The sequence below is a fragment of the Athene noctua genome, chromosome 1 (genome assembly GCF_965140245.1).
Source record: "Athene noctua chromosome 1, bAthNoc1.hap1.1, whole genome shotgun sequence".
In the NCBI taxonomy this organism is placed as follows: domain Eukaryota; kingdom Metazoa; phylum Chordata; class Aves; order Strigiformes; family Strigidae; genus Athene; species Athene noctua.
The window spans coordinates 21277364-21292695 of record NC_134037.1 but is presented as its reverse complement, the minus strand read 5'-3'; the positions used below and the strand labels follow the sequence as shown (position 1 = coordinate 21292695).

The window sequence follows — 15332 nt, the reverse complement described above, 5'->3', positions numbered from 1 at the left end:
TTGAAATTGTATTTGGATGTGGCTTGTGATTGAAGCTAATAACAGACCTTGTTTTTTCCTTCTTTTATACGTATTAATTTTTAGCTGTGGTTTGTGAGACTAGCACTGCTGGTAAAATTGAATCTATTCCAAAATGCAGAAATGGAATTTGAACCATTTGGAAATTTAGACCAGCCTGATCTTTATTATGAATATTACCCTCATGTATACCCTGGACGAAAAGGTAAGATACTTGATTTCTAAAATGCTTTTTATTTTTACCAGTCATTATAAAATAATGGATTCAGGCTTTTTTCGTTCTAAAGCGTTGTTGAGCTTTGGCTTATTTTAATTTTTTTTTTCTCCCAGAATAATATGATTAACTACTAGGTTAAAGTATTGTTTGTGTTTTGGAGGTAGCAACATGGAGTAATCATAAGGGGTAAAACTATTCCATCACAATATACTTAGGCAGTGTATTTCATGATAACTGATACATCATTGATTTGAAAGAGGATTGTTTCTAACAAGTAAATACAATAAAGTAGTTTAGTTCTAGGATATTGAAATTAAAAAAACCACAAACCTTAATAGTACATTTTATCCAGAAACAGGCTGCAAAAGGTGATGAGAGAGTTTGTAGAAGCAGAACCTATAAGCTTTAAGTTCATTGAGATACTGTCAATATACTCTTTAACACACATGTCTGAGCATACATCCTAATGCAGGTGATATTTTGTTAGGTTTCCTGGTTTCTAGGATCTTTGGGAAAAAAAAAAGAAAAACACAGAGCTAATTTGATAGTTTTCCTTAATAAAAAAATGGTTAAATGTCATATTATTTGCCTAGTAATTGAATCTATATAAAAATTAATACTTTACTATGTATCCCATTGTTGAAGGGGCAAAAAAGCCACCACCAGCCTCAATTCTTTGTAAGTGGTTTATCAAGTTATAAATGCACTGCTTCACACAGCTCCCAATAGCCCACAGGTTAACCAAATAGTTCCACTATCCAGGGTATTCTAGTTCTCCAAGAGTCTGGAGTTGACAAATTGCTGTTTTTAAGAGCAATTTCACTCCTATTCAAGCTATTCTGAAATTTTATTTTTTCTAAATCTGTTATTTAGAAATAAATAACACTCTGATGCAAGTACACTGTGAGTCTCACTGTTCTTTGGCTTTCGTATTTGAACCACAATGTATAATAAAATGCTTGTAAGTAACAGTTGTAAAGGCAGTTCCACTATCTGAAAAAAAATATAGTCCATTTTACATAAGACGCTGGTGGTCTCAATGGGGTAACCTAGAAAGATACTGAGAGTTTGAGGTTGCTGAGGAAGGGAAGTTGGTGTCAAGAAAGTTCAGGATCTTTTGCAGAAGATTGATTCATCTGTTTAGTGATGAAAAGGATCAGTTGTAGCCCAGCAAGGCCAATATGGACTGCCTAGAACAAGACCCTCTGACCTTACTCATCATCTTTCAGGCCATCACAGGCCAAAATATCCTGATTTGCCTTGAATACATTCAATCCACTGAGAAGGGACTGTATTACTTTTAAGACTGAGAGAGGTTTTGGTCATCAGGTTGGGCAGCTCTTTGGATCTGGTTATATTTTGGCAGCTTTGCACATGAGGCAGTGCTGCACAGGAGAAGTAGTCTTCCCCAGGCCATATGTATGTTTCCACATCTTTTTCAGTATTAAAAATAAGTTATTTTGCCTAAGAAAAGAATCCTTGCAGGTCATGTCAATATTTGAAGCATTTCATTCCTTGAGCCACAGAGCACACAGGTAGCAACAGTTCTGGACAGCCTGGCCAGCTGTTTCACACACCTGTCCTTGTGTGACTGAACTTTGGATCCAAACTGTCTTTGCAGCAACTACTCAACCACTACAGCTATTTCACAGAAGTTATGAGGGGATCTATGATAAAAAGGTGAACATAAGAAGAATATTCTATTTCATTATTATATACCTCAGTTCATTTTTAACAGTTGAACATACCAACTGGAACCATCATCTGTAAGGAAAATAACATCAAGGTTGGATGGATCTGACCTGTTGGTTGTAGATATCTCCTATAAATACAGTGTGATTAAGATGTAGGAACAGCTATCAAACCTTCCTTACATAGTTCTGAGGAGAGAACAAGCAGTTGTTTGCAGGGATGTGGGAGAGAACAAGCGGTTGTCTTCTGGCTAGCATTAAACTACGCAGTGCTGGATTATGGATAAAGAAATTTAGTATACACGCATCATTAACCAGCTAATTTAAATAATAAAATAGATATAAATCATTCATATATTGTGGTTGAAATGTATTACTATGAGTCCACAATCCACTGCTGTTTGGTAATTTTACATATCATTTTGTGGTGTAACAAGCATAAAAGAAAGAGTTTTGTTTCAACATTTTAATTTTGATTCATGGTATATAAATGGAGTAACCACTTTAAAATCCATTTAAGAAATGAGGGTATAGATATAAATAATGTACACATTAATTGTAATACATATAATATTTTGCATAATTTCTTTGTATTCAAAATATTCGTTACAAGAAAGGTAGTGAGTTAGAAAGTCTTCTGTGTCTTCTGTGCTTGAAGTAAGGAAAGTTAATACAACTAAGCTTCTTACAGCAGTGAGAATAGTCCCTCATCCATTAATCTCTGAGAAATATACCTCAAAGAATTTAAATTCCAAGTAAATGTATGAGGAGTGGAAGATGTTTTTTTCTTAATTAACATGGCCAACAGAGTCCTCTTAATTTTCCTCTGAAGGAGGAAAAAGGCTCTTTCCCTTTCGGCTACATTACTAATCTCTGTGTCATCCTGAGTTTTTCTATGGCATTTGCAGCCATGCTGTTGTCTTCATCGTGGCTGTAAGATCTAATCTTTCTGAAATCTTCCTTTCCTGATTTCTGCCATCTCTTTCATCAGTCATCTGTACTGCCTGTAGTTGAGCACCATCTGGGATGTGGACTCTGCTGGAATCCTTGCATCACCCAGTGAATTAGTTCAGTCACTCTTTGATCATTCCTGTTTGATCGGGGGCAGAGAGCAAACCATTTTCATTTTCTAGAAAAATCTTAAAGTTATTCAGTGATAGATATATTTCCTCTAAATTCGTCTGCAGAGAGAAGACGAAAAGTCCAGTTTTATATATTTTTTTCCTTTTTTTGATAGGTAGGTACTTAGGTCAGGAACACTGTTCCAGATTACTTCTAGCACATCTCCATTGTACTCTGTGGGGTATATAAGGCTTAATTTTTGTCATTGTTCTTACGAGTAATGGATTTCAGATTTTTTTTTTTGTTGGATTTTGCTTTATATTTACACAGTCTTACCCATTTCTATTGATGTCATTTGTTTCTGTTCTTCATTATACTTCATAAACTCTCTCATATGATAGATTGCCTAACCTGAGATATCCTTTCCATTGGTAATGTCTGTGTATTTCTGAAAGAGTGAGAGCCAACAATTAAAATGGAACATTTAAAATGCTATTTCATTCTTTTACGAGATAATTTGGTCTTGTTTCTGGTTAATAGACCAGTAAGTTACAGAAAAGTTAATGCCACCAAAATCAATGTTCTAAAGCTACAATAATTGAGAATAATTTATTTGGAATTACAAATAAAGACCCCACCACTGCTCACAAGTGAAAATAGAGCTGTTACTCCCCTGATCAGATGTTTATATGTATGGGGTGGTTTGTTTTCTTTCTCCTTTTCATTCTCCTTATGATGATACAGCATCATCTGTATTGCTCTAACATGAAATCATCTTCTGTTGTCTGGTGGAAAGTGTCTAAATAAGGAACGTATTGTTAAATATTTTGTTGTATGGGCTCTAGAAACTGATTTCATACTGTATACCTTCCCATGAACTCTGTTACTAATCCTAGCACAAGTACTTTTCAAAGTGTGGCTGTGTCGCGACCATAGGTATATACTAATGTGTGCTGCAATGGGCTGATGCTTTCAGATGGATAGAGACAGTTTAAAAAAAAAATGTATATTACATACATTTATCCCAAAGTAGTGTGGGTCCATACATCACAACTATTGTTTTAGCATATTTCACTAGGTCTATGTTACTTTTATGACTTTACTAATATCTACTGTAGTTAGAAGTTTTAGCTGAAATACTTGAAAAAATTGATACAAAAAATAGTTGACTGTGTGAGATTTCATTTTTTATGTGTCTTTATTGACTCAGTCAGTGCTCTTCATTTGTTTCTTTTATTCAGTTTTGAAATTCAGATCCCCCTAAAGGAATCCTATCATATGTGGTTTAGAACTGTCATTCAAACCCATCCTGTAAACAAGTTTTCGGTGCTGATGTTTAAGGTGAAATGTAATAAACTATTATTAAATTTAATAAACTTCTAAAATAGCAAAAGACCTAATAGGAAATTTGGTTTATGTCTGTTGACGCACAGACACTATGATTACTGTGGAAACACCCAACCAGAATTTTTCTCTAATACCTGCAGAAAGCATTTTGCAGACATCTTGACTGTATGTAGTGCAGAGGACTGTGCAGAGCTTCAAGGTCTACCTACTTTCTGAAGCTTGGTACTGCTTCTGAATGTTAGGCTATGCCATAAGGAAGGACAGACATGGATTGGGGAAATTATCTCCTATATGCTTTCACAGTAAATGTAGCAATGACTCTACAGTGACATTTGGCCACTTTGAGTTTACTGTCTTCCTTTCTTTTCTCCTACTTGTCTATGCTAATAGGAGGCAGTCTTGCTGAAGCTTCCTCTCCTGTTTTTCTCAGCATGGTTTTGGATGATGCTATAAATTAAATGCCCTTTGTTTTTTCATCCTCGTCAACTTGTGATTAGTGGGAGAACTCTAGCAGAATGGAAAGTGGTGTGGGGGGAAAAAAGAAAAATAATTGTGATGGGTGGGGAGCCAAAAGGGAGTAATCCAGGTAAAAACAGAGATAAGAGAAGAAATGCACAGACTAAAGGAATTGTAGCATATATAGTGCTCCTATCTGTTAATAAGCTTTGCAGAAAAACAATTTAAAAAGGACTCCAGTCATTGTTATACGTGTTATTGGTTTTCTCATATGTTACCACAAATACTGCTGTGCCTGAACTTACACTCCCATGTCAGACTTCTTCAGTCTTGGCAGTTGCTCAGGAGCGTTTTTCATTCAAGCTCACACTGACAGTAAAAAACATACTAAAGCCTCTAGAGAAACTGGTTTGCCAATGATTTTATTTATAGTACTGCGTACATCTCTATTGTTTCTTTAAATTCCCTGTCCTTTTACTTCAGAGCTACCTTCTACCTGTGAAATCAGCTAATACAACTTGAGTAAATACCACTCATATGTTGTGGTTCCAGTTGGCTATTCAGAGTAGTCAGAGTTGCAAATACAATTTTTTCTGAAATTATATAGGTACTTTAGTCAAGAAATGTATGTATAATTTTATGGGGGTAGAGTGCTTGCTAAAATATTTAATTGTGCTTTCTTTCCCAAGACTTCATAGTCTCAGTGTAGACAGTACTGGATTTACACTACGTCTTAAACATGAGCAAGTAACTTATTTCTAGATTCTGGCTTATTACAGTTATCAGCAGGTAAGATTTATGGTGATATCTTTGTGGTAGGGCACTTGTTGCAGGTTTTTCTGCGTTCTTTCTCTTATGTTTTCCTTGCTGCAGTGCAAATAACTCTAGATTACTGAGAAAGTATTTCTGAAACCTTTGAAAACCAGACCTTAATTCAGAATATATGTTCTTAGGTCATGTGCAATTAAATTGTGAAGTATATGGAAACATGCAATTCCAAATAAAATTTTCAAAACATGCTCTTTCAATGGCTACAAACATTTAGGTTGCTATCTCTTTTCCCGTCTCTCTCGAATGAAAGTAATAAACAAAAGCTTGGAAACTAGTCTGTTGAATCTGGATTTTTACATGTACTTTTAACTGGCAGTGAGACTAGGGTTACTACATCATCACTTAAAATCTCCGTATAAATTATACTGTTGTGGTATTTATGATACAGCAAATACGCTGTTGAAGAAGTATGTAAAGTCTGTGAGTGTGTGCATATAAAGGCAAGGATATACTTCTCTGTGTGTATGTGTATGTATAAAGCAGAATATCTTTCTGCAACTGGATTTTCTATATTTCTCTTCTACCCAGTGAAGGAAGGGTTTGTTTCTTTGGTTTTGGGGTTTTTTTTCACTGTCATAAGATCCCACTTTATACTTTCAGTAAATGATACTTTGCCCTACTGCTGCTTTTTGGTATTTAAGATTTGTTGAATAAGCTGTAGAAGGCAGATCAGAAAGCGTTTCTAGATTTTGCAGCAAGAAAATATGAAGATAAAATGGCTAGCCATTGGAATCTTTTTCTGCTCTAAAAGGGCTGTGAATGAGGGCTGCAGTTTGAATTTGACTGACATGAGGTGATGTTTATGTTATGACAGTTATGAAAATGTGCAGCTGTTCATAAAGAAATAGAAACTGAAATCTGTGGTCTTAGATAATTCTACCTGATTTTAGTATTTGTTCCATCTGTTCCCATGCTTTTGGAGTATCCATTTTCCTTTCAGCAGACCTTTTTTCACTTCTAAGTTTTGCTTTTTGTATGCTGATAACATATATATATGTGAATGAGATTAATTCATGCCAAAGTGACAATCTAAAATCATACTGTTTGAAAAAAATTCTCCACCATATTTGTTATAACTAAGAATTGTCTTAAAAGTAAACCATTTTTCCATTCTGAATTTTTATAGATAAAACTATTATGAACCCCCTGAAGAGGAGTAACAGAGGTCAACTTACTGTAAAACATCAAGCTAGAATAAGACTCACTTAACTTAGAAATAAAATTTCAATATGTACCAGTAATTGTAGTGTATTGTCTCTTGTTGACATCATGTAAGCTTAACTGACACAGTGTTTCTGTGTAAGAGGGCATTACTTCTTTAGAAATATGAAGCAAAATCCATTCTCCTGTGCTCTTAAGTAAACATTTTAATTACAGGATAAGCTGCTTGTTTAAAATATTTCCTTGACATGTTGCCTTATTAAATTCAGTACTGAGCAAAATATAATGGAGATCATGGGTTTGATTCCAAATAGTTTCGCAAATGGCAGCACGTGCCAAAATCCAGTGTTTATATAAAATTCTCTTATCTCTAGTGGGATATTATAGAATTATATAGGCCCACTTGTATAGGAGCCTATTATAAAAAAATATGTTACGCTGTGTGCCTTAAAAATGTGGCCTAACAGTAAGCAAACCTTTCAGACAGTATAATGTCATTCTCAACCTAACAAGCATATGTATTTCTGTTACAGCTTCATGTTAATGTAGTCAGTCTTGCTTTCCTATTTTGTTTTTCCCCAAGGTAACGGTGTTTACTGAGGCAAGTATAGCTTTTTTCTCTGCTGTTAATCTACTTTTTAATTAAATTTTTCACTCTGGATTGTACAATCTGCCTTTCCAACCTTCATAACACTATCATTATTGATCTACTAGAGTCATCAACAGATGTCATTTACTTCTTCCCAGTTATTTCTCTTTAACCTAGACAATGTAAAATGAAAATTTACAGTGTTCTTTGGAATCTCAGACAAGCCTTTTTTAGGTCTCAACTTTTCATTTGTAGCCATCTTCATATTAAAATGATAAGGAATACTTATCAGAAGGCTAAACTCCTGTGTCTTTCAAGATAGAGTGGAAGCTGTGTTTTTGTAGATTTTGTGTGCAGGTTTTTTTTGTCATCAGTTTTTTACAACAGAAATGGGTTCCTTCATGCTGTTGTTCTTTCAGCAGAAAAAGCCTGAATGATGAGCCTTTGATGCAACATGATACAGTGATGTCATAGAACAACAAATCTATGTCCTGTTGTTTAGACAAAAATTCTTAGTGAGCTCAGAGTTAACTGTTCCAAGTCAGCACTTCCTATGATTCTCTTATATTTTGCTTTTACCTTTTTATTAGTGAACTGATATGGCTTTGATGAAGATTCACCAGAGTCATATCACAGTTTGCCTCTGCCTTTCTCATCTCCCATTTACCCCATGAAACTCTGCTGGGCTGCATTTCAAACCCATTACTCTCACAGTGTTCTCTTCCACCATGGTAAGCACACAGGTCACCTTGCCGAGCTGTGAGAACAGCGGTTCATAACCATCAACTCTGTGAAGAGATTTTTAGTAACTCGCTATTACTTCTCTCAGTCTCTTACTTGACATTTTTGTTTCAGACAGGTTCAAAGATGTTTGTTCCATTTTCTTAGATTGAGAAAATTATAGATTCAGATTTTGGATGCAGGAGACAATACAGTGATAGAGAAGTTGGGGTAAAAGGGGTGTGGTGTTGTCAGTTTTTACAGAACTGTTAACCAAGAGTTAAGAGAATTTTTTCAGTGAACAGATCTCTTCACATGCATTTTCTATTACTGCCATGTATTTCTTCCTGAGAAGTGCATGTAAATTGTATTAGCACTTTATATAAGTGGCACTCATTGAAAGCTTTACCACATCTAAAGTAAATTTATGGTCATTTTTTTAAACCACAAAATCAGTTTATTAATGTAGGAACTGAATTAGATATGTCATCCATACTTCATTTAACTAAGAATTAGCTTCCTTGGAAACAGTAACTTATCTAGGAAAATGTATTTAACCAAAAATCTCAGAGTTTCTTTTTATAAACAGAGTATTTAAGGAATATGTTTGGACGAGTGGCTTGGATAAGTGCTGCAGGTTTTCTATGAGCAATTTGCTCATCTGATTTGACTTAAAATTACAAACTACTGTTTACATGGAGTGGTAAGACAGGCTTACTAGTGGTAAAAGCTCATTTTTTTTCTCTTCTGTTTTTCCCAGTTACCACACTTTGTTAGACCACACATACAATTTTCTGCTTTCTTCAAAAAAACCCCAAACTTCTGCTATTTAGAAGGATTACAGGGAAACTGAGGAAGAGGCAGAAATGGTTGGTGTTTCTGAGATTTTAAATAAAGTTAGCCTGTTTAATAAGCCCTAAGTAACAGAAGTTCACTGGATGCTTACAATAAAATTTCTTGCAGGATTCTAGTTATGTCATGAGTTTCAAAAAGAGAAGAAACAGATACTAGAGTTTTAAATCCTGCTATGTGAAATAGTAATATAAATTGTGGTTTGAAAAGTCATTACACTGACTACCCTTACACTGTGGGCTGGCTTCCTTCAGGTTTTGTTTGAGAGATCTGTCATCACACTTGATGTACCTACTGAGGATCACACCAGAATGCTTTTTTGTCATGTGCTATGAAGAAGATATTAAGTGGTTGGGAAATAATACATTAATAAAGTACATTTCGAAGTAATATAGTTCTGAATGCCTGTTACAACTGAAGTCTTAGTTGTGATAGGAAATAAATCAGATTCTTATGGAGTCTAAGTTGGCCTTGGAGTTGCATTCATCATTCCAACATCCTCTGACACCACTTCTGATGATGCAAATTAGTAATGGGTTATTCCTTCCCCTCGCATGGATCGTAATAGTGTGGCTTCATTCAGCAATATATAAGATCAATATTTTACAAAATATGCAATCCCGAAAAAAGTGTTTTACAAAACATTATATAAATTTTATAAAAATGGATAACGTAAGACATTTAATCCGTGCTCCATTAAATACCCATCTTTCTGTACATTGAGCTGTTCTGTTACAAATTCAGATTTTCTGTATATTTATTGAGTTGACCTTTTGCTGCATTTTACAAGAGAATGTAATGATACAAGCTTTTTCAGAGTTGAAAATTCTAGAACACAGTCATTAACCAAAAATATTGCTAAAACTTTAGATTTCTTTTAGTTTATATCTCAGGTTTTCCAAAGCTTTACTGATGAACAAAACTTTTCCTTTTTTAACCTTTGCCTCACAAATCCTGCTGAGTGCAGCAATAGGTGCATGGTTCGTTTACTATCAGTAAATTAAAACTACTTTCTTCAGAAGAACAGTACCAAACTAGCTGGTTTTAGGTACTGCTTTTTTTTGGCAGGATTACTGTTGGATGGTGGAATTAGAACTTGGTCACCAGAGGGCTGGTAGAGATGGAGCCAGCCACAGGTCATGTTTGCTTCCATAGGTTTGCAGTGCAGGTTCTCAGGTTCATAACATGTCTACAAAGCAATTTTTCTGTGGTGTTCTGTCACAGAATTTATCTGAAATTATTTTTGCCTTCCTTTTTCATTATTTTTCACCCCCCTCACTCTGACTGTGTGTCTTCACTTGTGTCCGTACTAATCCAGATACATACGTAAACTATTTCACATCTTTTGCTACTGGTTGAATAACCTTTTACACTTCTCTTAATAGAATTTCAAATGCAGTTTTGTTTTCTTAATCTCTGTTCCACATATGGTGATGCATAAAACTCATGTGTACATCCGTTTCAGACACACAGCAGTCACGGAAGCCATGGGGAATAGTTAGCATTGGCAAAAAAGAATTTATGTAGATGGAAGTAGCTTACTCTGAAGGTCATAATTAGTGATTTTTGTGATTAAAATTTTGTCAACCTTTAAAAATAAAGTCTAGAGGCAGTGATTCATTGTATATAGCATTTACCTCTTTGACATACAAGCCTGTTAAGAACAGGTGCAAGTCTTTCTGAAAAGCTCCTGAGTCCTGTTTTTGAGGAAAGATGAGGCAAGAGGTGACTTGAGAGGGAAGTCCCCTTAGAATATGTCTAAAATAAGCAAATGTATTATATTAAAATATTAGAACTATAGCATGGTATTTTGCAGGTCCTATTTCCCCATTATTCTAGCTCTGATTTGTTTTTAATAGTATCATTTAGTTTATGTTCAGTATTACTGTTTGTGTGTCAGGAAATGTAGCTATCTGAAAGCAAGATGTTGAACCCGCTAGGATTCCCTAAAGCTCCTGAAACTGCCCTTGATGCTTATAAACTTAGCGGATTGGATCTTTGGTAAATATAATAATAATAATAATAATAATAATAATAATAATAATAATAATAATAATAATAATGTAAACTAATGTGAAAAGGGATAAAATTCTTTTTCTCCTCAAATATGCTTAAAATTATTTCCCTATTCTTTGATGTTTTCAATAAATGAGAAAATACACAAAATATACCATCTTTACAAAGAATCAGTTTCACAGTATGGAGTCGTTTTGTAACTCTTTGTGGAAGAGCTAACATTAATGAAATAAAACTTGGACTAGAAGTCATCTTTAGAACAATGAGATGGTCTTGGTTCAGCATAATGGACTCACCTTTACACAAACCAAACCTATGGATATTAATAGAAAAAAGAAACAAAATATTTTGTAGTATATTTTAATTTCCTAGAGGGCTTGATATATTTTTAGATTTAATGTGTCTATTATACTATCATTATTTATGTTCTTCATTATACTGGTTTTATTTTTAATTTCTTTTGACTCATGTTGGTTTTCTGTTCTTTTTTTTCTGTAATACAGGGGCCCTTCGTATTAGCTTTATTTTTAGAAGGATTACATAAAAGTGGTTTTGCATGCCCTTTTTATGTAACTTTTTTGCAAGCATGATTTAAGGCCAATAATTCCTTCTTACTTCTGCATGGATTGTAAAATATGCATATTAAATGTTAAGAGTAATGTTGTAGCTGCAACTTGAGTAAACTTCCATTTAGTTAATCTTTTATTTTAATTAGTTTATAAAAATCCTTAATGAAACTTTGGACTTGTGTGCACCAAAATATGATTTTGAAAATTTGAATTAGGTACACCTTTTTCTTGCCTTCTTGTTTGTGGTTACATGTGTGATTACCTATTTAAAACATTTTACAATATGTCACCTGTTACAGCGATTTTCTCATCTTTCAGCAAGAGAAAAAGATACAAAGGTAAAATGGACTTTGTGTTATATACAGTAGTGAGAAATTCCTTGTGTACTGTAGACAAATCACAAACTGATCATTATAGCAAACATTTAATAAAATTAATTGTTTCTAGGTTCCATGGTTCCTTTCTCCATGCGGATTTTACATGCAGAACTTCCTCAGTACCTAGGTAATCCTCAGGAATCACTTGACAGACTGCACAGTATGAAGATAATCTGTGCCAAGGTAACAGCTTCTCTATGCACTAACATTTCTTAATGTTTAAAGAGTATATTCTATTGTCCTTATAAAGAACATTAAGTTTAAACTATTACATTTTGGTATTCCATTTGATACGAATAAAGAACTCACTAATAGAAGTTAAGTGCCTCTTCCATTTTAGGATACATCCTTTTCTCCTCTGTGGTAACTCTGACTAAAATGAGTAAACCAGTGGATAACGTACTCTTGCTTTCGTGCTTTTGCCAAACAAGACATGGACAGTATGCAGAAGTGTTTAAGGGCAACTAGGAGAACTTTCTTCCCTCATTCAGCTATGTCCAGATAGCTCAAAGCTATGTCCAGATAGCTCAAAGCACAGTTGTTAATGATCTTGCTCCTTCAAAAATAGTCTTGATCCTTCAGAAATAGTCGGAATAGCTGGTTTTGGAAACAACAGACATTTGGGAATATAAATACAACCTGCTGAGTTTGTTTTGGGATTTTTTTTTTTGTTTTGTCAAGTGCTATAATACAAAATTATGGCCTAAATTATAACATGGAAGATTTGTCAGTGCTGAAATTGGAGTGCTGGTCTTGTAAGCACGGAACTTATCTACTAAACCCAACACCCTGACTGTTAAGCATTGATCCTTAAATGCTTTTTACATAAATTTTTCCCAAGTAGTCTTAATGCAGCAGTAACTGTGACTGTTACAATGTGGCATACTCTAGAAGAAATGCAGTGTTATTATGTGTGACATTTGAAAGTTCAAAACTGTATATAAGATAAATACATGTGATAATTTTTATTTTCAGTATTCCTTGGATTTTTCCTATATTCCTGAAAATAACTTGAATAACAGAAGTGAAGGGATTTGGTAATTGTTAATTGTGTAGCTGTAATGGCCTTACGTATATAAAATCAGGTTGCTTCTAGCACAGTAGTGGCTAGGATAACCAAATGTTTACAGTGAAAAAAACAGTTCTTTATATTATGAGGAGAAAAAGGTGAAAGGTTTAAGTAGTAAGAGATGAATGTGGCATTTGTTATAGAGTTGGAAATAATTGATCTGGAAACAGTTGAGAGATATATCTAATTTGACCAAGAAGTGCTACTTTTTGGCACTTCACAAATGCTGCTACCTGTTCATGACCATGTCATCTAATAATATTACTGGCAGGCTGTTCTCTCTAGCCTTTTCCTTCATAAACAGTCCTCCTCAATTTGAAGTCATTGTTTTCTTCTATGAAATGCCATACTCCTCTCTTGCAGGATTTCACAGTGCTTCTACTGACATTTGCCTGCCTTGGTCTGCAGCAGATTAGCTGTTTCTTATATTGTTTTTATGCAATCTGGTATTAAGTGTTGCATGTCTCCCCTTAGTCACGAAGGTGCCACTAGATTCCAAAAATGTAACTGTTTTCTGACTTCCTTTATCTTGTAACAGAGAGAGAAAATTGTATGAATGTGAATGATGAAGTGACTGCTGAGCAGGGTGTTCCATCAGCCATCTGGCTAACTTTATTGAAATGGCCATATCTCAGTTACAGTGTGATCAGCCATGATTCTTCACAGATTAAAGATTATCAGTCAATAGAGGAATGAAAGAAAAGGAAATTACCACCCCCCCCCACCCTGCCGCCTTCTTTACAAGACGTTTAAGTCATCTACAACCTTGAGGTGCTTCTGCCTACACTCTTTTCCTTGAAGTGCATATCCTTAGAGCATACCCATTATATCAAGGAAGCTTTTGAACTATAATACAAGATTTTGTTTGAACATGAACTAGACTGACTATTTTTTTTAAATAAGGGAAACTGGATGTGCTGGAGAAGATGAAATGGAAATAAAGGAGATTTACAAATTAATATATACCTATTTCCCTGCATGCTAAGTTCTTGAACAGGTCTGTTTACTCATTTTCTCACTCTGTCAGCTGCTGGTGGCCTAGTTCCATTACAAATTCTGTGTGATCCCTTGTGCCTTTGGGGAAAGCTTCTTTGAGGCTGGCTGTACATCTTCCACTAGCTCTTCTGAGGTGTCCCCTGTTCTCTGTACTTGCTTTTGGTTCATGGATTGCCATCACTTTCTCTCTGCCTTTCTGTGTTTGAGTTTGCAGAGTTTGTCCTAGGTTAGTGTGTTCAGTTACAGTCAGAAAAAAGAACGCTTTCCCTTTGCTTCTGACAGCTTCCACTAGAGACAGGATATAGTAGCCAGGACAAGCCATTGTCTGTGCTGATGGATGCTCCTTTTTAAAGTACAGTACACAGAAAACTACAAACCTTACATCTCAAGGGAATATTTCTGATCAGTTATTCTAGACACCTCACTGCAGATTACTTCATTTGTTTGCATTTAATTAAATACCTTGTCTTTTGGAGCAATTCAAAGACAACTGTAGAAACAAGAGTGTGAAAAAGGACAGCTTGTAAACATAAATATGTTCTTAAAAGACAGCTGTAAATTGGTGATAATTTAACCATTTGAAGTCAGCATTGGCTGACAAAAAACATTTTTTAGATAGATGTTTTGATTTTTTATAGAACACAATTAGTCTAATAATCTCAATCTCATGTGGAGTGTTCAAGAATAAGGTTCATAATATTTATGAAAACCCATGGCATAAGCAAGAAAGTAACATAAAGCATGTACAGTCATTAGTCTTAATATTTGTATAAGACACTTGGGAACCATTTCAGTTATAACAGAATTAATTGGGGAGCTTTCAACTGAAGCCCTCTAGTGTTTTACTTCCCTATTTTAAAAAGCGGAAAAATAATCTTTGGTCATCCGTATTTACAGAAGGGCGTACGAATAGTCATTATGTAAATGAGATGATCTTTGAGTCATAGAAGCTAGAAGAGAGAAAAGACCTATTAGCTCACCTAGTCTGTCTCTCTGCAACACAAGGTTGTTTTCTAGTTTTTAATGAGCCAGCCTACGGAGCTGAGGCCACATCCCCTGGGAGGCTATTCCAGGCTAATGCTAATGCATTCTTATCATAAGAAAATGTGTCTTTCTGTTTTCTTTCTCTTCCTCCATGTAATTATGCTTTTTTTCCTATCTGATACTTCCTTTTAACTTGCTAAATTCCATTTTGCTTTTTGTTGTACACATTCTACAGACACTTGTTAAGTTTGGATTAGCCATTCAACTTAAAGATCTAACCATATTTACTTTGTCACTATTTTGGTAACTTGGTCTCTTCAGCCGCCTTCTACTTAACATATTTCTGGTACCTGAAGCAGGCTTGGAGGTTGCGTGCA

The 15332-nt window shown here is 34.8% G+C and overlaps 1 protein-coding gene across 2 annotated transcripts in view; it reads left to right on the top strand.

Annotated features, from left to right (window-relative positions):
• Positions 1–15332, top strand: part of TRAPPC12 (trafficking protein particle complex subunit 12) — a 55077-nt gene that overhangs the window by 16691 nt on the left and 23054 nt on the right. For both annotated transcript variants that reach the window (XM_074895683.1, XM_074895682.1), the window contains exons 5-6: positions 85–223; positions 11977–12089. In XM_074895683.1, the coding sequence (XP_074751784.1) occupies positions 85–223; positions 11977–12089 (252 nt within the window). The remainder of the gene's footprint in view (positions 1–84; positions 224–11976; positions 12090–15332) is intronic.